This window comes from Cnephaeus nilssonii (genome assembly GCF_951640355.1).
Source record: "Cnephaeus nilssonii genome assembly, chromosome: 13".
NCBI lineage: Eukaryota > Metazoa > Chordata > Mammalia > Chiroptera > Vespertilionidae > Cnephaeus > Cnephaeus nilssonii.
In genome coordinates, this window is record NC_137084.1 from 1773129 (window position 1) to 1796479 (window position 23351).

Consider the following 23351-nt stretch of genomic DNA (forward strand, 5'->3'; position numbering starts at 1 on the left):
GGTGTCTGTGCGGGGTGTCTGTGTGGGGGGGTGTGGAGGGGTGCCTGTGCGGGGGGTGTGTGGAGGGGTGCCTGTGCGGGGTGTCTGTGGAGGGGTGCCTGTGCGGGGTGCCTGTGGAGGGGTGCCTGTGCGGGGTGTCTGTGGAGGGGGTGCCTGTGCGGGGTGTCTGTGGAGGGGTGCCTGTGCGGGGTGTGTGTGGAGGGGGTACCTGTGCGGGGTGTCTGTGCGGGGGGTGCCTGTGCGGGGTGTGTGTGGAGGGGGTGCCTGTGCGGGGTGTCTGTGGAGGGGTGCCTGTGGAGGGGTGTCTGTGTGGAGGGTGCCTGTGCGGGGTGTCTGTGGAGGGGGTGCCTGTGTGGGGTGTGTGTGGAGGGGGTGCCTGTGCAGGGTGTCTGTGGAGGGGGTGCCTGTGCGGGAGGAACAGGAAGTGGCCTTCGCCCTCGGCCCAGCCCTGCGAGCACTGGCTTCCTGGTTGTCTGCCGAGTGCTGAGCACCCAGAAGGGAAGGCACCCGCCTGCCCTCCCCCTTCCTGGAGGCCGAGCGGCGTCCGAACGCCATGGCCGTCACCACGTGAGCAGCACTGACCACAGGCGGGTCGGCCTGGAGCCCCAGCCTGGTCGTTGGCCACCTGGAGCCACGGTGTCCCTGCCTTTGTGGCCCAGCGGGGCCTGCGGGGGGCGGGGCCTCCCCAGCATCCGGAGCCCGGCCAAGCGGGGAGCCCTGGAGGAGGGGTGGCCTGTCAGGAAGACGGCAGGGAGGCATAAACACTTCTTTATTTAACAACACGGTGCAGGGGAACGACACCCACTCGGACATGTTATTCCAAACAGCACACGCTCAAGAGCACGCGGAGGAGAGCGACGAGGAAGGATCCGCTTACAGCAGACCTGGGTCCGTCCGGCGCTCAGGGCCAACGTGACTGGCATTCTAATGGCCGAGGCAGGACACCTGAGCCCTGACGTGGCTGTCACCAACCCGGGCTGGGAGAGGTGCGCCGCCCCCGGGTGGCGGCCGAGCCAGAAGCCCTGGGAAGGAGCTGGGCGGCCACACAGGCGCCCACTGAGCTGACCAGCTCCAGCGCCTTCCACTCCGGAGCTCTCCGCCCGGCCCTGGCCTGAGCGGCTGAGGATCCGGGCTCCCTGTGCCACCCCAGCTGTCCCCATCGCGTGGGCCCCACGGAGCGGACCTGTGAGGAGTGCTGCCGCGGTGGGAAAATGTTTGTGGCCGGGCACACCCTCGAGGGAGCTGGCCAGGCTCCTGGGCGGTGCCCGGTGAAGCCCACTGTCCCTGCTGCCTTGGGGGGGGCACCCCGAGGTTTGTCCAAGGCAGTCCCTGACTCCCCCCGCACCTGTCCCCATCACCCACACTGGGTTCTGTCCTGGTCCTGCCCCCAAGAAGACTCATAAACCACCCAAACCACCTGGCAGGAGCATGCCTCCCCTCGGCCGCGGGCTCCCAGGAGGCCCAGGGCTGCCCCGGCCGCGGGCGCCCAGCTAGCTGACGAAGGCAGCGATGGCCACCACCTGCAGGACGGCCTCCAGGCCGTGGAGCGCCAGGAGCGTGGCACTGAGGACCGAGTCTGCCCACAGCACCAGAGTCTGCCAGAGCAGGAAGTAGACGGTCAGCAGGGAGCTGGCCACGGTGAGGACCAGGCTGGCAGCCAGCGGCAGCTCCGTCTCTGTCAGGTTGCCCTTGGTGCCTGGCGAGCAGAACAAACACAGTGAGTACCTGTTCGGGACCCACCACCGCGTGCACCCGGGAGGGCGAGGCTGCGGGACCACCTACCACCCGGGCTCGGTGTCAGAAAGCAAAACAAACCGAGCATCGTCCTCAGGGGGGTGAGGAGCGACCGCAGCTCTGACCTCACCCTGGCCTCTGGGTCACTGAGTGGGTGGGACAGAGGGTCAGGCTCCCGAAAACCATCCCAAGTGCATTCCCACACCTTTTCCTAAGATATTTTACTCTGGGCTAAGGCCCAGGAAAACGAATGTGTAGTTAGAAAAAACAAGACTGCACTTCACAAACGGGCAATCATGGAAAATGCGGACGCCCACGGGCCCAGGGCACCCCAGAGCCCAGTGCGGGGAGCTTGGGTGCGCAGGCGGTTCTACTGCCACTCGCCACCCGCCCACGCAGGAGCCTGGCTGTGACAGTGGACACTAAGGCCCAGCGCACTCAGCAGGATGGCCCAGACGTACTTCTGTCTCCCGAGCCCCTCGGGCCAGTCGGGGGGGTGTGGCCGGGTGGGACGTGCCAGGCCCTGAGGTGCGGGCGAACACGCAGCAGTCACAGTGCTAGCGAGCGCATGCCTGCCTGCGAGTGCACGAGGCAGACAGGGCTGAAGCCGGGCCCTCGAGGTGAGCTGGGGAGGGGTAGAGGGCCAAGGGCACGCTGTGCTTCTGTAGAAGCTCTACAAGGCCTCCCACCTCCGGCCTGCAGCCTGCGGTTCTGGGGGGGACCGGACAGCGCTGCGGCTTCGGGGAGGGGCGCAGGGGGAGCAGAGCGTTTGGCTGCGAGGGGAGTGCTGCTACCCTACGGCTCCTGCTTCGGACAGGAACCCTGTCTCCCAGGACGCCTCCTGCACCAGCTTCTCAATGGACGGATTAATACTTAATTCGCTGTAAGGCGAGCTGCAGGCAACCGGCGAAGCACTCGAGCGAGTGTTCAGGCGTCTCCAAGAGCCACGCTGTCAACGAGGCTGCTCAGAGGTCACGGGGAGCCAGCTGTCTGCATCGCAAGTGCCCGAAGCTCCCCGCAGCCAGTCCACTCCCGCAGCCAGTCCGCCCCCCGCAGCCAGTCCGCCCCCCGCAGCCAGTCCGCCCCCCGCAGCCAGTCCACTCCCCGCAGCCAGTCCGCCCCCCGCAGCCAGTCCGCTCCCCGCAGCCAGTCCGCCCCCCGCAGCCAGTCCGCCCCCCGCAGCCAGTCCGCTCCCCGCAGCCAGTCCGCCCCCCGCAGCCAGTCCGCCCCCCGCAGCCAGTCCGCCCCCCGCAGCCAGCCCACTCACCGCAGTGCCAGCGGGCTGCTTCCAGGGCCCCGGTCAGGAGCAGCAGCGTCAGGTCGAGCACCAGGTGGTCCTGAGGGTAACTGAACGCCTGGCCTGCGGGGGCGGGCACCGACCAGAGCTCAGGTGCCAGCGGCAGCACCCAAGCCCCCGCCCTCGCGCCAGGACTTACTTTTGTAGGCGATCAGCAGGAGCGTGGCCAGGAGGTAGAGGGCGGAATACAGCCCGCCGAGGCAGAGCAGCATCTGCAGGAGGACTGAGGAGAGCTGGGAAGCCGTTAAGGACTCCGTCCAGCAGCCGTGCTGCCCACCCAGCGCCGGGCAAGAGGGGCTGCCCGGCCTCCACAAACATGCTGGCCCAGCTCAGGCACCTGTGGTGCCATGGAGTCCTGCCCGCCAGGCACCCATCAATACTGCCCCCTGTGTCCCACTGCAGTGGGGGGGGGGGGGGGTGAGGTCCCGGGAGCTGGAGGGGGGGCGGAGACGGCCCCTCACAGGGACATCCTGGCCTACAGCTAGGGGACTGACTGGGCGCAGCAGGCAGGAGCCTCAGCGCGCTGGTTGTCACCCTGACCACGGCCCCAGTTACAGGCCAGGGAGAAAAAGGGATTTTGTTTTCCTCAAATAAAGTCTACTTCTCTCACGTGGGGAGCAGTTAAAGACCCGCCACCAACTTTCGGGAGCTCCGCGCACTCGGGATGAGTTCATGCCGCGGGGGCTGCGCGCGTTCGGAGGGTCTTCGCTCCCAGCCCGGCGGCCCCCACGCCCCACTCCGGGGCGCAGGGGAGCAGGCGGGTGCCCGGCCAGCGCTCCCTTCGGAAGTCACCTCGACCCGCTAAACGCGGCCGTGAGCAATCCTCCTCTAACAGCGCCATCACCCCTCGGGCCCGGGGGGAGCGTGGGGGTCAAAGGCCCGGAGCCGGAGCGGGTCCGTGGCGGCGGCGGACGGGGCGCAGCGGCAGGATACGGCCGTGGGGGACGCGCTCCCTGCAGGAGAGCGGCGGTCAGGGAGGCCGCGCCCAGGACGCGCCTGGGGAGCGTGGACGGGGCGACCCCGGCCTCCCCGTCCCGGGTCGCAGTGAGGAAGGGAAGCGACTGGGTGGCGGACACGAAGCTGCGGTTCTCCCTGGGCCCTGCGACCGCCCGCCTCTCGCCCCCCGGGACCCCGCGCAGGGACGCCGGGCCCCCACGGGCACCCCAAGCCCCGACGGGGAGGGGCACCACGCGCGGCCGGTCCACGCGGCCGGCGTGAGGAGGGACGGAGTGGCGGGTCCGGGGACGGCCTCGGGCAGCCCGGGCGGCGCGGGACCCGGCGGACAGGGCTCCCCGCGGAGCCGCCAAGGCGAGCCGCCCCCGGCTGGGGGCCCGCCCAGCTCCGGCGAGAACCGGGCCCCCGCAACCCCGCCCCGCGGCCCCCGCCCCCGCCCGGGACCCGGTGCCCAGCGCCCGAGCGCCCCGCCGGGGCCCGCGCCCTCACCTCGCCGCGCGGCCGCCATCTTGCCCGGCCCGGCCCCGCCCCCGGGTCCGCCGCGATCCCGGCATCCTCTGCGCCGCGCGCTCGCGCACCTTCGGCGGCGCTCGGTTCCGGACTCCAGGCCGTCGGCTCGGCTCGACTGGGCCTCTTCGTGCCGGTTCGGCCTCCGCTCGGGCATCCTCGGCTCGGCTCGCCGCGCGGCCGGGCGGGCTCGGCGGAGTCCGGATGGAGGACTCGGACGCGGCCGCCAAGCAGCTGGGCCTGGCCGAGGCGGCGGCGGTGGCGGCCGCGGCCGCTGTGGCGGCGGCGGCCGCGGCCGCGGCGGGAAGCGAGGCGGACGAGCCGGTGCTCAACAGGGACGAGGACTCGGAGGAGGACGGGGACGCGCAGGCGGAGCGCGAGACGCGGCGGGTGACGGCCGTGGCGGTGATGGCCGCTGAGCCCAGGCACATGGACATGGGCGCCGAGGCCCTGCCCGGCCCCGACGAGGCTGCTGCGGCCGCCGCCTTCGCAGGCAAGTGTGCCGGCCCGCGCCCGCCCGCCCGCCCGCACCTCCCGCGCGCACCTCCCTGCACGCACTCCGCCCGCCAGTCCACACCTGCGCCGCGTGCACCTGCTCCGCACGTAACCTGCACCGCATGCACCCCGCACTGACCAGTCCACACTCTCACCCACAAGCCCCGCACAACCAGCTCACACCTGCCCCACACGTCTGCCGTGCACCTGCTACGCCGGACCAGGCCCTATCTGCCCCGCACACACACCCCGCACCTGCCCGCGCACACCTGGACCACAGGCCTGCCCTCAGCACCTGTCCCGCACAGGCACCTCCCCCGCAAAGCCGCAGGGCCAGCCCACCCCCTTCCCCGGCACCTGCCCTACACCTGCCCTGTGCCCTGTCGTTCCTGCACACCTGGCCCTGCATGCACATCTGCTCCCTGAACCCTTTACCCCTTTTCCTTGTGCCAGTCCACCCCCTCCTGTTCAGCACTCTGTGCTCTTTCCAGAACCTTCTCAGCATCTACCCCTTGCCCAGCCTGCCTTGTCTGTCTGGTCCCTGTGTGTGTGTCCCTGGCGTGTGGTCCCGGTGTGTGCGCACGGGTGGCCCAGCTGTGCGTTCACTTAGGTGACCATTTAGCCCCTTGGGGGGCCGCGTGGGGCCCAGCGCCGGTGCCTAAGTGTGGTCTGTGCAGGGTCCCCGAGGCTCTGTGGCTCTCAGGGTTCCGTTTTCGTTGCTAAACTCTGGGTCAGCGTTGGGACTTTGCACCGCGACGTTTTCCTTCAGGCTTGTGTCCTTTCTGCACATATATTTCCGAGTGCAGAAATGTGATGTCACTCTTCATGACGTCAGAAAGTTGTATGATGTTTTTTTCCTGCAAAATTTTATGGTTGTGTTTTTTGTTTGTTTTAAATGTATTTTTAAAAAATATGTTTTATTGATTTTTTACAGAGAGGAAGGGAGAGGGATAGAGAGTCAGAAACATCGATGAGAGAGAAACATCGATCAGCTGCCTCCTGCACGCCCCCCACTGGGGATGTGCCCGCAACCAAGGTACATGCCCTTGACCGGAATCGAACCCGGGACCCTTGAGTCCGCAGGCCGACGCTCTATCCACTGAGCCAAACCGGCCAGGGCTTAAATGTATTTTTATTGATTGCAAAGAGGAAGGGAGAGGGAGCGATAGAGAGAAACATCAATGATGAGAGCGAATCACTGACTGGCTGCCTCCTGCACGCCCCACACTGTGGACGGAGCCCCACACTGGGAACGGAGCCCACAACCCGGCATGTGCCCCGACCGGGAATGGAACCGTGACCTCCTGGTTCACAGGTTGATGCTCAGCCCTGAGCCGCGCCGCCGGGCTGTGGTTGTTTTGCGTGTTGAAGCAGTAACACTGTTACCAGCGACGCAGGTTCGGAGGTTTCTCGGTGCCCTCCGAGGAGGCCCCGTTGGGCAGAGGGCTGCTTGTGTGGCCTTCAGACTTGAACGTGCGTTCAGACAGGGTTCCCTCTGCACGCGGGGCGGGCTCTATGGAAGTAAGGGGGGAGGCGGGGCCAGGAGCCCCCCCTGGGGAGGGCAGAGCCAGCAGGAGCTCATGCTGGTGGGCTGCTGTCTGGTGGGCGTCGCTGTGGGAGGTGCACGGTTTTCTCCTCCACGGGGACAGAAGCCAGGAGCGTTGGGCGGCGCCGGGACGCTGGGGGGCCCATCGGGTGCAGGAAGGCGCTCCTGGGTGGCTTTTCACCGCAGCGGAAGGCGCTCCCGGCGGCGGGCGGCCTCTCCCGGAAGAGCTGACCAGTCAGGCTGCGGTCCAGAAATGTCGACGAGGCCGCCGGGTGACGGTGCCGCGTTGGAGGAGCCGCCCTGCGGCGGGTACCCCGGCGCGCGGAGGCCTGGGCTCTGCTGCGCGCTGAGTCAGGCTCCTGTGTTGCAGAGGTGACCACGGTGACGGTGGCCAACGTGGGCGCCTCGGCGGACAACGTCTTCACCACCTCGGTGGCCAACGCCGCCTCGCTCTCGGGCCACGTGCTGGTGAGCTGCTCTGTTAGCATTGGGGGGGGGGGGGGGGGCTTCCGCTCAGCCCGGCCTCCTCCTCTAGCTGGGCGCTGCCGGGGAGGCGGGTGTTGGGGGCGGTTGGGGGGTAGAGCTGAAGTGGGACCAGTGGTGAAATGTGGGCGGGTGGAGGGACCCTTCCGAGCCCCGGGGTCAGGGGACAGCGCTCCCACCCCCCTCACCAGGTGGCCGCGCAGGGCCCCTGGGGTGGGAGTGCCCAGCGTCCGCCCGGCCAGCTTCCCCGTGGCCCGGCCTGCCTGCTTTCCCGGTGGACGTGCGGCTTTTCTGGAGCAGCTGATGCTGCGGCTTGGGCAGGGGTCTCCAGCGTGCTCGGGGCCACGCGGGCCGGCATCGACTCTCCTCGTTGTTGGCTCTGCGTTTGCGTCTTGGGGACATCTTTGAAGGAGACCCACGAGGCGTGGCAGGCGCCCCCGTGGTGACAGTTAGGGAGAACCTCGCGGCCGGGGCAGGCCCCAGGGCGCCAGGCGACACCCCGGCGGCCGTCCCGAGACGATTCGGGTGACTGTCCCCTCTAGTCTGGCAGGACCGCCCTGCAGATCGGGGACAGCCTGAACGCGGAGAAGGCCACGCTGATCGTGGTGCACACAGACGGGAGCATCGTGGAGACCGCGGGGCTGAAGGGGCCGGCCGCTCCGCTCACCCCAGGTATGGGCCGCCACCCCACAGCCCGTGGGTTCTCCTGGGGGTTGACTTGCTTATTTTTGTGGTCAATTTGGAATAGCAATTCCTGTTAATTTTTTAAGACATATTCAGAGAGGAAGGGAGAGGGAGAGAGAGAAACATCAGCGATGAGAGAGAATCACTGATTGGCTACCTCCTGCAAGCCCCACACCGGGGATCAACCCGCAACCCAGGCATGTGCCCTTGGTTGGAATCGAACCCGGGACTTTCTGTCTGCAGGCCGACGCTCTATCCACTGAGCCACACCAGCTAGGGCTGGACTAGCAACTATTACTAAGTGGGATTTTTCCGGGCTGAGGAAGCGTTGCCTGCAGGGCCTCCTCTGGAGGGGCGGGCGGTGCTGCGGGACCGCCTGGGAACACCTGAGACCAGCCTGGGAACTCGGCGAGGCCGCTGACCGGCCGGGTTCCTCCCGGCGCATTGGGTCTCACCGCCAAATGCTTTCTGTGCCAAGGTCCCCAGTCTCCTCCCACCCCTCTGGCGCCCGGGCAAGAGAAAGGGGGCAGCAAGTACAACTGGGACCCGTCGGTGTACGACAGCGAGCTGCCCGTGCGCTGCCGCAACATCAGCGGCACCCTCTACAAGAACCGGCTGGGCTCAGGTGGGCAGCCCCCCGCGCGTCGCAGACCCTGCGTGGCAGCCCCGTGGCAAGCCGGGGCCCACAAACTAGTTAAGGACACAGGCAAAGTCAGGGGCTCCCCAGGAGGTCCGGGTGGGGTGGGGGGCGGGGGAGTGGGGACAACCAGGAAGCGGTGACCCAGGCGAGGGAGAGGCGGGCCGAGGCGTCTGTTCCTGGCTCACATGGGGACCCGGCGCAGCGGGCTCTGGCTGGACAGCTGCCTCGAGCTCGGCGTGGCAGCCGTGGGCAGATCTGCCCCTCAGCCGGGGCCCACGGCAGGCGTGGGTGAGGTCCCGCAGGCCCGCACCAGCCGGGCAGGAGGCGGGAACCGGCCGTCCTGTCGTTCCAGGAGGCCGGGGCCGATGCATCAAGCAGGGCGAGAACTGGTACAGCCCCACGGAGTTCGAAGCCATGGCCGGGAGAGCCAGCAGCAAGGACTGGAAGCGGAGCATCCGCTACGCGGGCCGGCCGCTGCAGTGCCTCATCCAGGTGCGCCCCTCGCCCGCCCTGCCCGCCCTGCCCGCATCGGGCGGCTCCTGGCCCCGGTTGGACCCACGCCGGCGGCCAGGCCCTTGGGCAGTCACGTGGCCACCTGTGTCTCTCATCTCCCGATGCTTCGAGTGGGACAAGGGCAACGTTTGCCCGTGTAGTGGCGGGAGGCCTGGGCGCGGCGAGGCGTGTTCTGTCCCAGCTTGGCTTTCTGGGGGTTGATACGGGGAGGAGGCAGGGGAATCGACATCTGGAAAAAAAGGGGTGGATCCTACCACCAGCAGCAGCATCGTGGCGGGAGTGGAGGAGGAAGGTTCTGGAAAGTGCAGGATCTCGTCTTTCGGACCGCTCATGTTCAGGGCGGTCTGACGGGGGGTGGCACTTTCTAATTGCAGGACGGGATCCTGAACCCTCACGCGGCCTCCTGCACCTGCGCCGCCTGCTGCGACGACATGACCTTGGTGAGTGCGGAGGTCAAGCGCCTGGCGGCCCTGGCGCCCCCATCCTCCTCCGACGTGCACAGAGGCGCTGTCCTTACTCCTCTTGGTGTCCCCCCACCCCCACCCATGTCCCTTCGGACCAGTTTCCTGCTCAAATTCCATTTTCAAACTTTGCTCGGGGGACCGAGGCCTTGGCTGGGGCAGGTGGTTGGCCCCGGACGGTTGTTAGGGGAACGTCAGTGGAAGCGTCCTGAATTAATGGGAAGCGGAACCCCCAAACCAGACACTTTTAAAATACATTTTTATTGACTTCAGAGGGAGAGGGAAGAGAGATCGCGGCATCGATGATGAGAGAGGATCACTGATGGGCTGCCTCCTGCTCGCCCCCCACTGGGAACTGAGCCCACAACCTGGGCACGTGCCCTTGACCAGGAATCTCCTGCTTCATAGGTCAGCGCTCAACCACTGGGCTACACTGGCCAGGCCCAGACACTTAAAAAACAAACAAAACTTTATTGCTTTTCAGAGAGAGGAAGGGGGTGGGGGAGAGAGAGAGAGAGAGATCAATTGGTTGCCTCTCACGTGCCCTCACGGGGATCTGGTGTACGGATGAGGCTCCAGCCAGCCGAGCACGGGTCCAGGGCCAGGCGCTCTTTAACGGCTGAGTCTCGTCAGGGAGGCTCAGTAAAGACGTGGAAACTGCGGCGGGAACCAGAGAGACGCTCTAGACTCAGAGCCAGGCTCCCAGCGGGGGGCCGAGAAGGTCGGCCCAGGGCCCTCAGCGCACCGAGCAGGCGGGGTCCCTCCTGGAGCTCGGGACCCGCGAGACAGCGTCCCTGAGGCCTGGGCCTCCCCGCGGCGCTCCCGCTGCCTTCCCCGCTCTCCCGTGTCACAGGTCCGGGTTCCTGTTAGCTGGCGACCGCAGTGCCTCCTGCGTGGGGACCAAGCGCCTGCGGTCTCTCTCCTTCGCTTGGTCCCTGGTTTTCTCGGGGCTCCTGGACGTTCCGCGCGTTGGCCACACTCCCCTGTGCCACGCAGTCATTCCTGTGTTCCTTCTGGAAGCACCTGTCCTGTCCTTTGAAGGACTTGGGGGCCGCCGGGGGGGGGTTCTGAGTGCTGCTTGCCTCCTGCTGGCGTCGTGGCCAGGGGAGCTGGGCCCCACTTAATCCGTGGCCAGGGGAGCCGGGGCCCACTTAATCCGTGGCCAGGGGAGCCGGGCCCCACTTAATCCGTGGCCAGGGGAGCCGGGCCCCACTTAATCCGTGGCCAGGGGAGCCGGGGCCCACTTAATCCGTGGCCAGGGGAGCCGGGCCCCACTTAATCCGTGGACAGGGGAGCCGGGCCCCACTTAATCCGTGGCCAGGGGAGCCACGCCCACGCCAGCGCCCGTCTCTGTGCTGCCCCGCAGAGCGGCCCTGTCCGGCTCTTTGTCCCCTACAAGCGGCGCAAGAAGGAGAACGAGCTGCCCGCCGCCCCGGGCAAGAAGGAGGCCCCCAAGAACATCACGCTGCTCCCCGCCACGGCCGCCACCACCTGTGAGTCCCCGCGCACGCTGCTGTCGGCACTCCGTCCCCCGCTGCCCCTCCCTGCCCCCCTGCCTCTGCGGCAGCCCGAGGTCTCCCCCAGCGGGTGGGTCCCTGTTTCTCACGGGCCGCGGAGGAGTCTGCAGCTGCGTGGCGTCCCCGCGGCCGGGCTCCTGGGGTCCCCCGAGGCCCCACCCGCAGTAAAAGCCGCCTCTGCTCCCGCAGTCACTGTGACCCCCTCAGGACAGATCACTACCTCCGGCGCACTGACCTTCGACCGGGCGTCCACTGTGGAGGCCACGGCCGTCATCTCGGAGAGTCCGGCCCAGGGGGACGTCTTCGCGGGAGCCACAGGCAAGTGGGCTCAGCACCGCCCGACCCGCACGCGCCACGCCTGCCTTGCCCTGCACAGCTGGGCTCGGAGGCGGCCCGGCACCTAGAGGGCCTCGGGTGGGCAGTTTCGCTGGTCGGGAGCCACGTGGCACCGGGAGGCGTGAGCTGGGGGCGTAGGGAGCTCGGGGGGCGGCGAGGGGGGTGATGAGCCGGGCAGGACCAGGCCGCCTGAAAAGCTCACAGCTGTCCAGCCCGCTCTAGACCAGCGTGGCCCGTGAGGACACGCGTGACCACGTGTGCAGTGTGTGTTCTAGCAGCCATGCTGGGGAGGGGCCGTGGGAACCAATGTTGGCTGCGTTTTGCTTCACCCAGTTCTGTCACTGGCGCAGTTCAGACCCACCCATCTTGGGCCGCTGCCACGCGTGGCGGGAACTGCCCCGGGAGATGGCGCGACGGGGCCTGTGTGCGCGGCCTGTCACGAGCGCCCTCCTTTCTCGCTGCAGTGCAAGAGGCGGGCGTGCAGCCCCCGTGCCGGGTCGGCCATGCGGAGCCCCACTACCCCGGGTACCAGGACAGCTGCCAGGTCGCGCCCTTCCCGGAAGCCGCGTTGCCAACCGCGCACCCCAAAATAGGTCAGTCCGGAGGGCTCCCGCGTGCGCAGGCGGCGGGCCTCGGAGCGCTGCTATGGCGGGGACCCTGCGTGAAGGGGCGTGTGCTTGGCTTTGTCTGCCGGAGCCCCGGGTCGGGGCCGTGCCCACCGCCTGTTTGTCAAGGGTTTTATGAGGACCGGGCACGCGTGTGTACAGAGACCGTGTGACCGAGAAGCCCGGGTCACCTTCCCCCACGAGGACCGGCACGTTCCGTACCGGGAAGGGGCCTCGCCCCACAGACGAGGCCGCAGTTCTATAAACCGTGGCCTCAGTCTCCCTTGCTTGTTCCACCCCCTTTTCCCGTGTAAACTCCCCCCACTACGTCACGCTGCTTCTGCGCCCCCCCCCCCAGCGGCACCTCTAGCACCCGGGCCGGGGAGCGCCTGGGCTGGGCCTGGGTGGTGAGCTGTGCCCTCCCCGGGTCAGCGCATGCCCGCGGCGGGTGCCTGGAGGCCCGGGACCGATGGCCGCTCTCACGGGCTGTCGCCTGTTCCCGTGGCTGCTCCTGCGCTGCCCCAGGTCTGCCTGCTGTCCGAGCGCCCGGCCTCTGGCACAGCGGGCGCCGGGGGCTCGGGGCGGGGTCTGGTCCCGGCCCTCTCCCGGGGATGGCGGTGCAAAGCCGGGGGCCGGCCCGGTCCGTGGGCTGGAGCTGCTGGTCGTCCGGCACCCACGCCCAGTGCCCCCGGTGGGGAGCGCTCACACCAGGAAAGGGGCCGTGCTCCCAGGAGGGCTCTCCCTGGAGGGCCGGGTGTGGGTCTCCGCTTCGCCCAAAGCACAGAATCCACAGGGTCCGGTTCCCTTCCTTCCCGTCTTCGTGACTGTCTCCCTGGAACCGAGAGCCTCAGCTCTCCCGTCCTCCATCGATCGATGGGCGCGACCACAGACGCCCGGGGCTCCCTGCAGCCAGGGCCGCCGCCGCGGACTCCACGCCTCCAGCTGCTTGCCTCTGAAACGGGGTTTTTGCCCTGGCTGCTGTGGCTCACTGGTTAGAGCGTCAGCCCGCCGACCCAGGGTCGAGGGTTCGATTCTGGTCAAGGGCATGGACCTCGGTTGCAGGTTCCCCAGCCCGGTCGGGGCACGTGCAGGAGGCAACCCGTCGATGCGTCTCACGTCGATGTTTCTCTCTCCGTCTCCGCCTCCCTTCCACTCTCTAAAAATCAGTGGAAAAATGTCCTCGGGTGAGGGTTAAAAAATAACAATAAAAACAAAGTGAGAGCCGAAACCGGTTTGGCTCAGTGGATAGAGCGTCGGCCTGCGGACTCAAGGGTCCCAGGTTCGATTCCGGTCAAGGGCATGCACCTTGGTTGCGGGCACATCCCCAGTAGGGGGTGTGCAAGAGGCAGCTGATCGATGTTTCTCTCTCATCGATGTTTCTAACTCTCTATCCCTCTCTCTTCCTCTCTGTAAAAAATCAATAAAATATATTTAAAAAAAAAAAAAAAAACAAACAACAACAAAAAAAACACAAAGTGAGAGCGAGGGCTTTGTGTTTTTGTTGTTACCCTTACCCCAGGACGTGTTCACTGGTTTTCAGAGAGAGAAGAAGGGAGAGAGAGAAACATCGATCGGTTCTCTCTCGCATGTCCCCGACCGGGTATCGAACCCGCAGCCTAGGTATGTGCCGTGACCGGGAGTCGAGCCTGTGACCCTTTGGTGTGCGGGGTGCCGCTCCCGCCAGCGGAGCCGAGGTGGCTGTGCTGACACAGAGTCCCAGGTGTCCCCCGTGATGTGCGTGTTTCCCGTCACGGGCTCCCAGCAGAGGCCACGCTTCCCGTCACCTACCCCCTCCCCGGCCCGCCCCCGCGTCTTGAGGTTCCCTGTTGGGAGGCTCATCCTGGAGCCCCTCTCTCCCCTTGGCTGTCCCCTCGGCCGGGCCGGGGAAGCTCGCGGCCGCCTGCCCGGCGCGTTTTGCTCGCGGCTTGTGTCTGTCACTGGAATGTCCGGCCTCCCGCCTGGGCCGTGGAGCTAGGAGACCCGCGCATTTAGGAGCAGGCCCCGCGGCATTCAGCCCCCGACCGCCCTGCCTTCCGGTCGTGGACGAGGTTGGGGCGGCCCGGAAGCTGGGAGCCGCACTAATGCTGGTTCTGTCTTGCTTTCCAAACGTCCCAGTGCTGACCTCCCTGCCGGCCCTGGCGGTCCCGCCCTCCCACCCCGCCAAGGCCGTCTCGCCCGCCGTGGTCAACGGGCTGGAGCTGTCGGAGCCGCGGAGCTGGCTGTACCTGGAGGAGATGGTCAACTCCCTGCTCAGCACGGCCCAGCAGCTGAAGGCGCTGTTTGAGCAAGCCAAGCAGGCCAGCTCCTACCGCGAGGCCGCGGCCGCCCAGGCCCGGGTGCAGGACGCCGAGCGCAAGGAGGTAACGTGAGTGCGGAGCGGGGCCACGCCTGCCGATGCACAGGTGTGGCCAGAGACAAGTCAGAGTCAGGGCACCGGGGAGCAGCGTGGTGCCGGCCCTTCTCCCCCAGCGGGGAGAGGCTGGGAGTGCGTGGGGGGAGCCACGGGGGGGGGGGAGGGTCGTGCTGCGTGCCGTGCGGCTGGGGGCGGCGGCGTGATGTCAACTGAGCTTCCTCACTCAGCAAGTGTGCGTGGGGTGCGCAAGCAAAGGTCAGATTGACTTGCTCCCACCAAGTCTGCCTAAGAAACGATTCTATAATTCTGTGCGAGAAAACTTTCCACTTCCTTCCACTTCTCACAGGTCAGAGGAGAGACGAGCTTTTACGGTTCTTAATTTCCTAAACGACTTTCTAACGTGTGATTAGCTGTTTTCCTTTGAAAGTGTTTTACTCTCGATGACAGTTGACGGATGACATTATGCTGGTTCCAGGGGTAGCTCAGTGGTTAGACATTTCTGTAGCTCATCAGGTGTCTCCCCATAAGTCTAGCGCCCGCCGGACGCCATAGTGATTGATTTGTTTTCAAGGAAGAAAAATGTTGCTTCTACCCGTGAAGAGAGAGATCATTTAAAAATACTAAAAAAATGTAATTCCAGCCCTGGCCGGTCGCTCAGTGGCCAGAGCGTCAGCCTGCACACGGAAGGGTCGCAGGTTTGATTCCCGGTCCAGGGCGCGGACCTCCGGTGCAGGCTCAGTCCTGGTGCAGAGCCGTGTTCGGGAGGCAGCCAGTCCGTGTGCTTCTCGCACATCGCGGCTTCTCCCGCTCCCTCTGCCCGCCCCCCTCCCTCACTCTGTCTGAACAGCAGTGGGAACGCCCTGGGTGCGGATAGCAATACGTTCGCACAGTGCCAGCCAGTACCTGCCGAATGCCAAGCTGTTAGGAAAGAGAAAAGCTTAAGCACCAAAAGATAGATGATCATTCACCCAGATAACGTGGGTTCGGCTCTGGGCCCTCAGGCCCCCGGGTGTGGGTTTTAAAGCGAGAAACCAAGTCGTGGCCGCCTGCGGATGAGCGCTCGCTCTCCAGTCCCCCGCAGCGTGGACCCTGCGGGCTGAGACCGTGAATAATGGGAAAACGGGAGTGGCTGAGCTCCTGGCGGAGAAATGAAACCAAGTGACAGCGGCGGGTGGGAGCCGGCCAGCACCTGCCTCCGCCGTGGAGAAGTGAAAGCCGCGACCAAACGGAAGCAGCTGCGAGCCGTGGTTTGGTTTCTCTGCACCGCGATCGCCTTCGGCAGCGAGTGCAGGGCGACCGTTTCTGCGGCCAGGGTGCTGGTGGAGAGAACGCCAGACACGGCCCGGCCCTGTGACCCGGCTGTGCCGGGAGCCGCGTCGCCCTCCTCTGCCCGCCCCCTGCATCGCCCCCTCCTCTGCGTCGCCCCCTGAGTCACCCCTCCCCGCATCGCCCCCTCCTCTGCGTCTCCCCCTGAGTCACCCCCTCGGGGAGAGCTTACCGGCCCCCACGCTGGGGGTTCGTCTTCGGGGAGGACGCGGTGCGGGTCTTTCTGGCTGAGGCAGCAGGTGCAGCCCCTGCACGCTGTCCTGCGTGGTCCCGTCGCTGCTCGTGTCCCAGCTGCCACGCGGTGGCCCCTTGGCCTTCCGTGCGCCGAGCACGTTCCTGTCTTCTTAGCTGAGCCGACCCGGGGCCGCAGGGCTGTGTCCGGTACCCGCTTGCCTCCTGGCTGTGGGTGCGTCTTCCTTCCTGCGCCCGGCCGTTCCCGTGGCTCGTGGGGCGTCGTGGCACACTTGCGGTGGAGGCGGGGGGAGTCTGTCCTCCCCCAGCACCGTCGGGTTGGTCCCGGGAAGCGGTCGGATCCCTGCAGGTCCTCTTCCCCTTCCTCCGGGTGGTCTGCCCGTCCCTCCGCCGGGCTCTCCCGGTTTGAGGGGAACCCCTCCGGCCTCCTGCTGGAGCTGCAGCCCGTGCCTCGCGCCCTGTGATTCCTTCGGTCGGTTGCACCCCCACCTGCTGTCGGGCTTGCCCCTTCACGTCTGTGTTGTGCCGTCCGGGATGTCTGAGAGGGTCTGCCCGACGCAGGGCTCTGGCCCAGTCACGACAGCGGCCGCGCTTGCTCTCTGACGCGGCCCGGGCAGAGGTGCCGCCGCCGGGTAACCGATCGCGTACCCCTTAACTCCTACGCGTTAGGGGTTCCTAAGTCCTGTCCTAGCCCTGATTTTTAAAATACGTCTTTATTGATTTTTAGAGAGAGTGGAAGGGAAAGGGAGAGGGAGAGAGAGAGAAACATCAATGAGAGGAACGTCCATCAGTTGCCTACTGCACGCCCCACACTGGGGACCGAGCCCACAGCCCGGGCACGTGCCCTGACTGGGAATTGGACTGTGACCTCCTGGTTCATGGGCCGACGCTCTAACCACTGAGAAAACTGGCTAGGGCTTTGGGGATTATTATTTTTTTTCATGTGGAACGCTTGACGAATTTGCGTGCCATCCTTGCGCAGGGGCCATGCTGGGTCGGTCAGTGTGAGTACATGTGTTTTAGAGAGCGGCAATGGGGGCCCTGAGCTGTAGCGGACGCTGTGGGGCCGCTCCCTCGTGCCTGCCTCCCGGGCTGCCCGCCCCGCCCCGCCCCACCCCACCGGCAGTTCCCGCAGGTGAGGGCACCGTCCGTCCAGGTCCCGGGCGCCTGCGGCAGGAAGAGGGGCCTGTGTGTGTGTGAGTCTGACTCAGGTTGCACGGAGGAGCGTGGTTGGGGAACAGACACTTGGGTCCTTACTTAGAATGACCCCGGATCGTTCCCAGCGCCCTCGCCCAGGCTGCTGAGACGGGAGTGTGGGGACACCACCCTTCCCCCCTGGGACGCAGGCCGGACGGACGGACGGAGGGGCAGGTGGAAGCTCGAGTTTGGGGGCGCCCGCTGCGCAGGAATCTGGACTTGGGGCCGGCGAGGAAACGAAAGGGGAACGCTCTCCACTTAGTTCCACATCTTCCTTCCTGCCGTCAGCCCCCCACACCCGCCCCGAACACTCTCCGGGGTGAGCGGACACATCGCAACCACGTGTGTCCCGCAGGCGGGCGGGCGGGGCGGGCGGGGCGGGCGGGGCGGGAGCTGCTGCTGCGTGCCGTTCCCACGAGTGAGCAGCCGCCTTCACCCCAGGGGCCCAGGCCCCGGCGGCAGGTGGCGGTCGCCGGCAGCAGGGTGCTGGCCTGTGCCCCTGGACAGCCAGCCCCGCCCTGGAAGGCTGGCTCCGTGTTTCTCCGAGACCCCCGCCGAGGTGGCTCAGCCTGTTCGGAGGGCTCAGCGGTCCCCCCGGAGCCCCGGCCTTTGAAATGGCCGGGCTGTCAGGCACACCGGACCTTTCTCTCAGGCTGTAGATACAACGTGTCATCTTTTTTTTCTTAATATGTTTTTGCTGATTTCAGAGAGGAAGGGAGAGGGAGAGAGAGGTAGAAACATCCATGATGAGAGAGAATTGTGGATCGGCTGCCTTCTGCATGCCCCACACTGGGGATGGAGCCAAAAACCTGGGCCTGTGCCCTGACCAGGAATCGAACTATGACCTCTTGGTTCCTGGGTTGATGCTCAACCCCTGAGCCCCGCCGGCCAGGCTACGACGTGTCATTCTTGGACAATGTATGGACTCATGGGCACAGACGGTATGGTGACTGGGGTGGGGTGGACAAGGGTAAAGGGGTAAATATAAATGGTGATGGGAGGAGACTTGACTTTGGTGGTGAACACAGCACAGTGCACAGGTGACGTGTTGTAGAATTGTACCCCTGAAACCCAGTGTCACCCCAGGAAGTTCAATAAAAAAGAACAATTTTTTATTGAAAGCTGAGCACGGAGGCCCAAGATGGTAGGGCCTCACCCCTGTCAGGCTGAGCCACCCCTGCCCGACACGTGGGCCCAGCACCCGCCGGCCGGTGCACAAACCGCCTGGGGCCCCGGACCGTCATGCTCATGTGGTGGGCGCGGGCACCCTCAGTGCCGCGGTCCTGCGAAAGGAAGGCTCCCTCCAGCGGCCTCAGGGGCCGTAGGCACGAGGGAGGAGACCCCACGCGTCCCTGGGGGATGCGGGCACGCAAGGCAGGCGAGGACACACGTGGTCCAAGCGTTTCCTGCGGTCGGTCGTGCTGAGTGGCCCTTTGGGGACTTGCGGCGACAGGAGTGACAGCCAGTGGCGAGTGAATTTCCGCCCCTGGGCCCGCCCATGCCGCGGAAGGACCGAGGCCGGCTCTGTGCCTTCGAACTGTCATCCCAGGAGGAACCTGTGGTTGACGCGACGTCGGAAGGATCGGGGTTGGACCTGCAAACCCTGGTGAGGAGAGGGAAGCTCGTGAGGACCCGCCACGCTGTCCTCCGCGGAGTCTGGTGTGCGGACGAAGCCGGGACAGGAGGCCACGGGGGTCAGAGGGCGAGACCTCCCCCAGCCCCGCCCTCCTCCCTGGGCGGCCCGCTCCCCGCGGACTGGGATTTAAACGGCCACGCTCAGCGCAGCCGGGCCCTCAGGGGTTGTCCCGCCCCGACGCGGGCGCAGCCTCCATGTGTGCGGTCAGCGCCGCCGGTGAAGCGGGCGGAGAGCGGGCCCTTGGCCGCAGGGCACAGGTCCAGCGTGTGGCCGCGTGGCTGGGGCCGCTGCACCGCAGCCTCCGTGGGGGGCATGCTGGGCCGGTGCCTCCACCCTGCTGCCCTCAGCAGACCTGCTCTCCCTGGGGAGCCCTCCCTCCTGCAGGCTCCCCCCCCCCCCCCCGCCCCGCAGGTTTCGTCACGAACAGTCCCGCCGGGGCACGTGGACCCGGGTGACACGAGCGCCCACGCGGTGGTTTCTGAGCGGAGCGTTCTGTGTTAAATATAGCCTTCTGCGAGACGGAAGCTCAAGTTCAGAACAGAAACCCGGCGGCTTGCTGGGGCGGCTGCCGCGTGGGGGCTGGTGGGCGCCGGCAGGTCCTAAAGCACGTCACACTCACAGGCCAACATGGGCCAACACACAGGTGCACGTGCGTGTGGCCACAGAAAGCAAAAGCTTCATTTTCATAGAAACGTCGGTTCATTCCGATAGAGACATGCGAACACAAAGGGCTGAAACAAACGAGTCATCGTTAGCATAGAATAATAGAACATGAACTTACCAGACCCTGAATAACTGCAAAATTAATAAGCGTAATGCAAATAAACCTATTTTTCTCGTTCTCCGAAAGCGAATTACTTCCTGTTGCGCACACCGAACAAGTCAGTCCAAGACTAATGACGTGGCCATCGGCTGCTCAATAATCGCTCTTAGTTATTAGTGGAGAGAAATGGTGCGCCTGCGCGTAAGGGAAATGAATGCAACACGACTATAGCAATCAGCCATTAGCAAACGCTGTAGTTCATTATTAATTATGTATAACAGGGTATTGTCAAAATTAAGTTACAAATTTTTTATTAAAACGTGTGTTTTTTTAATCATCACTTGAGGATATTTTCCCATTGACTTTTAGAGAGAGTGGAAAAGAGAGGAAAAGACAGAAACATTGACATGAGAGAAACACATCGATTGGTTGCCTCCCGCACGCGCCCCACCAGGGCCCGGGCCAGGGAGGAACCTGCAACCAAGGTACATGCCCTTGACCGGAATCGAACCCGGGACCCTTCAGTCCGCAGGCCGATGCTCTATCCACTGAGCCAAACCGGCCAGGGCTTAAAATGTTTCTTACATACCGTTAAGTTGGCTGGGCCGCAAAAATACTTGTGGGCTGCATGCGGCCGGCGAGTTTGACATGCATGTTCTGGCGTGTGCCCGTCCGCTGCCTGCTGTTGCGCTCCGCGCTTGGAGCTGACCTCAGGGCCGGTGTCGGCCGTGCCACCCGGTCGCCCCACTGAGGTCCGCCAGGGTCAGGCTTGCATCCCTGTGTGCGGCCCTCTGATCAGAGAGAAGAGCTCCAAGCCCGTAATTTACACAAAACGTACACAAAATTCAGGGAGCCTCGTGGCTGGAGGGCTGGGCACGGGGCGGGGACAGGGTGTGGGCCGCTCGGCATCTGCCGACCAGAGCCCGGGCCTGTCACCGCCCGTGGAGGATTCTGTCCCCAGCCTGGTCCTCTGCACGCGGCGAAACGGGACCAGCTGCCCTGGAGGTGGCGGGCACGGGCGTGGGGGCGGCCCGCGCTGACTGGCTCTGTCCTTGCAGCAGTCCTGTGTCAACTGCGGCCGGGAGGCCCTGAGCGAGTGCACCGGCTGCCACAAGGTCAACTACTGCTCCACCTTCTGCCAGCGCAAGGTAGGCTGCCTCCCGGGAGGGGGGGGGCGGGGGGCTGCTCACCGTGGCCTTTGGCCTTTGGCCTGTGGTCAGCGCCCAGCCCGGGGCCCCCGTGTCTGTTCCCACCGTTCGGCCTTCCCTCGGAGGAGGTTAAACGGGTGTTTTCCCGGGGCCTCGCGGCCGCCTCGCTGGGCCCCGCCAGCTCGCCCCTCGGCCTGCGGGGGATTTCTGCGTGAAGGAGATGGCGGTGGGGAGGACGGGCCACACACAGCTGTGCACGTCACTCGGCCTCTCCCCGGCAGGGACGCACCGTGGGGCCCCGAGCACCGTCCCTCCTCAACAGACGTCCTTGGGGGGGTGACCGAGCAGGACCGTGGGGTGTGGCACGTGGCGCGGCAGGGGCTTCCCGGGCACGGGGGCGGGGGAGGCGGGGGCCTGCTCACAGCACTCTAGGAAGTGCGGGCAGGACAGCGCAGAGAGCCCGTCCATCTCCGTCGGGACCCCGTCCGGTGGCAGGCACTGGTCCCTGTTCCAGGTGTGCGTGTCCACGCGCCTTCCCGTCACGCCACTGGGTGCCGCACCCTCACCTCGCCCTGGGCCAGGCCACGGCTGCCTGGAGGGACCGCGTGGCCGGCGGCTTCCCTGGCGTCCAGCCTCCTGCAAGCCCCGGTCCAGGCTCCATGCCCACCTGGGGGCGAGGGGGCTGGGGCCTCGCTCAGCGCCCGCCCTGTCCTCCCGGGAGCCCCCGCCTCCGCCGCCCCCGGGCTGCAGCTGCGGTTTCGTCGTTGCGATTGTAAACCGCGCTGTGGCAGCGACACAGATACAGTGTTCCTTGGGAGGACGTTATTTTATTTTTTTAATGTATTTTATTGCTTTCAGAGAGGGAGAGAGAGAGAAACATCAGTGATGAGAGAATCATCAATCGGCTGCCTCCTGCTCGCCCACGCTGGGGATCCAGCCCGCAACCCGGTGCCCGGCCGAGAGTCGCCGGGCCTCAGCACCGAGCCGCGCCGGGCGGGCGGCCAGACGTCGCTGTGTGTAGATCCCTGGACGCCTTCAGGGCCCCGGGGCCTGAGGCTCCTCCTGGTTGCTGGCCTGTGAGCGGGTCCCTCAGACGCAGGCGCGCCAGGCTGTGGCCTCGGCGGAGGCTCCTGGCGGCTGCCAGGGGGCAGCTCCTGTCACGGTGCCTCTCCCCGCAGGACTGGAAGGACCACCAGCACATGTGTGGGCAGGCAGCGTCGGTCACCGTGCAGGGGGACGAAGTCCAGGTCGCCGAGGGCGTGATCGAGAAGGTCGCCGTGTGAGGGCGCGCCGGCCCCCTCTGCGGTGCCGGGCTGTCTTGGGCCCAGGACCTCGAGGACTTCGCAGCGGGGGGCGGGGGGCGTTGAGAAGGGAAAAAACTTGCTGGCCAAGTTATGAACAGAGTTGGGGTGACCTGTGCCCTTGGAAGTGAACCCCCACTGCCCAGGAAGGCCAGGGCAGCGAAGGCCGGGCCTCGGCGGCCGGGCGGAGGGGCGTCTCACGGTGCTTTTTTATTCTTGGATCACGAGGGTCCGGTCTTACCCACGGGTGTGTTGTGTGTGTAACACGCGTGTATATATATGTGTCTCAGTAAAGTCGATCCCTAACCCAATCCCAGCTCTCACCTCCCAGACACTGGGAGGCGGGTCGGCCTGCCTCAGTTTCTCCTCCTGATCTTGTGGTGAGAAAGCCTCGACTGAGGACGTGCACAGGCCTTGGGGACACCAGGCCCTGCAGCGGTCCGCCCGCCTGGCCGGCTGTCACCCCAGGGGCTGGAGCAGCGGCGTGAGCGCGAGGGCCGCGCTGCCCAGGGACCGTCCCTCAGGCCTCGGAGCTGCCCGTCCAGTTTGGAAGTCACAGCCTGCGTGCAACCTCATCTCTTCAGCTCAGGCCACGCGGAGACTCTGGGCCATGCCTGCCCCTCCCGGCACTGACCACTGAGCACCACGGTGCTGGTCCGGCCGAGCAGCGTGGAGCCTGGTCCTCAGGTGGCCGGAGACCTCACCGAGGGCACGTGGTCTCTGCCCCTGCTCCCGCCACCCCTGCTCCCTGAAGCGCCCCCTCCTGGCGGTGCTGGCTGAGCTGGGGTTTCTCTTGTTTACCAAGCGCTTGCGGGCAGCTGTGCCCTGGCATTCCCTCTCCCTCTTCCCGCTCTGCCACCCCCTGGGGACTGAAGGCTGGAGACGCAGCCCGGGCAGAGGTGGGCACCGCTGGGTCTGAACCCGGCCCACCCTGCACCCGCCACCGCCCTGGCTGGCCCTGTCCCGGGAGGGGCTGGGCAGCGGGTTCTGTCCGCAGAGTCTGTGACCTCCGGAGCGTGGACAGCGGCTCCGGCTCCTCCCAGGCCGGGCCCTGCAGGAGCAGCTGGCTCTCCTGGGAGGTTCCCTGGAGCTGGGGGCAGTCACGCCTCCTTCCCCCTCTTCTTCACAACAGAGAGGCCTCAGGCCCAGCCACGTGGCTGGGGGTTGAGCGTTGACCTATGTCCCGTGAGGTCTCGGTTCAATTCTTGGTCAGGGCACACACCCCGGGTTCGGGCTCAATCCTCAATAGGGGGCGTGCAGGAGGCAGCCAATCAGGGATTCTTACCATCAATGTTTCTATCTCTCCCTCTCCCTTCCTCTGAAATATTCCATCTAATAATCTAATAAAGAGGGAATATGCTAATTGACCCTCACACCATCACAAAGATGGCGGCACCCACAGCCAATAAGGAGGGAATATGCTGATTGCCATGCCTTCAAAGATGGCGGCGCCCATAGCCACAAGATGGCGGCGCCCAATCCCCTCAGCCCCCAGGGCCGCCCGAGGCTCAGGTAACCAGGGCCGGCAGTGGCAGCAGCAGAGGTGTGATGGGGGCATCGCCTTCCCCTGATCACCGGGTCACCTCCCGCCCCTGAGGGCTCCCAGACTGTGAGAGGGGGCAGGCTGGGCTGAGGGACCCCCTCCAGTGCATGAATTTCATGC

General features: G+C 65.9%; 2 protein-coding genes across 7 annotated transcripts; one reads left to right on the top strand and one right to left on the bottom strand.

The window, feature by feature from the left end:
- Positions 1-754: 754 nt before the first annotated feature.
- TMEM80 (transmembrane protein 80) lies at positions 755-4513 on the bottom strand. Its single transcript, XM_079788211.1, has 5 exons — positions 4475-4513; positions 3965-3984; positions 3171-3264; positions 3002-3094; positions 755-1696 (listed from the first exon to the last, which is right to left on the bottom strand). The coding sequence occupies exons 1-5, from the start codon at positions 4491-4493 to the stop codon at positions 1491-1493; spliced, it is 432 nt and encodes a 143-aa protein (XP_079644337.1). The 5' UTR covers positions 4494-4513; the 3' UTR covers positions 755-1490.
- An 84-nt stretch (positions 4514-4597) lies between these two features.
- DEAF1 (DEAF1 transcription factor) lies at positions 4598-21999 on the top strand. 6 transcript variants are annotated; one of them, XM_079788208.1, is made up of 12 exons: positions 4598-4985; positions 6904-7001; positions 7559-7688; positions 8179-8325; positions 8693-8832; positions 9228-9293; positions 10681-10807; positions 11021-11149; positions 11632-11760; positions 13888-14132; positions 20301-20387; positions 20669-21546. In XM_079788208.1, the coding sequence occupies exons 1-12, from the start codon at positions 4697-4699 to the stop codon at positions 21161-21163; spliced, it is 2082 nt and encodes a 693-aa protein (XP_079644334.1). In that variant the 5' UTR covers positions 4598-4696; the 3' UTR covers positions 21164-21546. The 6 variants fall into 6 exon arrangements, 4 of the variants coding, with proteins under 4 accessions (XP_079644334.1, XP_079644333.1, XP_079644335.1 ...); XM_079788207.1 differs by having other exon boundaries at positions 4599-4985; positions 20298-20387; positions 20669-21545; XM_079788209.1 differs by lacking the exon at positions 20669-21546 and adding an exon at positions 21566-21999 and having other exon boundaries at positions 4604-4985; positions 20298-20387.
- The last annotated feature ends 1352 nt before the right edge of the window (positions 22000-23351 follow it).

Excerpts from the sequence above, each read along its gene's own strand:
- TMEM80 (XM_079788211.1), bottom strand. Across the intron at positions 3,265-3,964 it reads GGAGCGCGTCCCCCACGGCC|CTCTCCTCAGTCCTCCTGCA; the intron begins GTATCCTGCCGC and ends ACGGCTTCCCAG. Across the intron at positions 3,095-3,170 it reads CCTGCTGATCGCCTACAAAA|GCCAGGCGTTCAGTTACCCT; the intron begins GTAAGTCCTGGC and ends CCGCCCCCGCAG.
- DEAF1 (XM_079788207.1), top strand. The coding sequence starts at position 4,697 with ATGGAGGACTCGGACGCGGCCGCCAAGCAGCTGGGCCTGGCCGAGGCG. Across the intron at positions 7,002-7,558 it reads CGCTCTCGGGCCACGTGCTG|TCTGGCAGGACCGCCCTGCA; the intron begins GTGAGCTGCTCT and ends TGTCCCCTCTAG. Across the intron at positions 8,833-9,227 it reads CGCTGCAGTGCCTCATCCAG|GACGGGATCCTGAACCCTCA; the intron begins GTGCGCCCCTCG and ends TTCTAATTGCAG.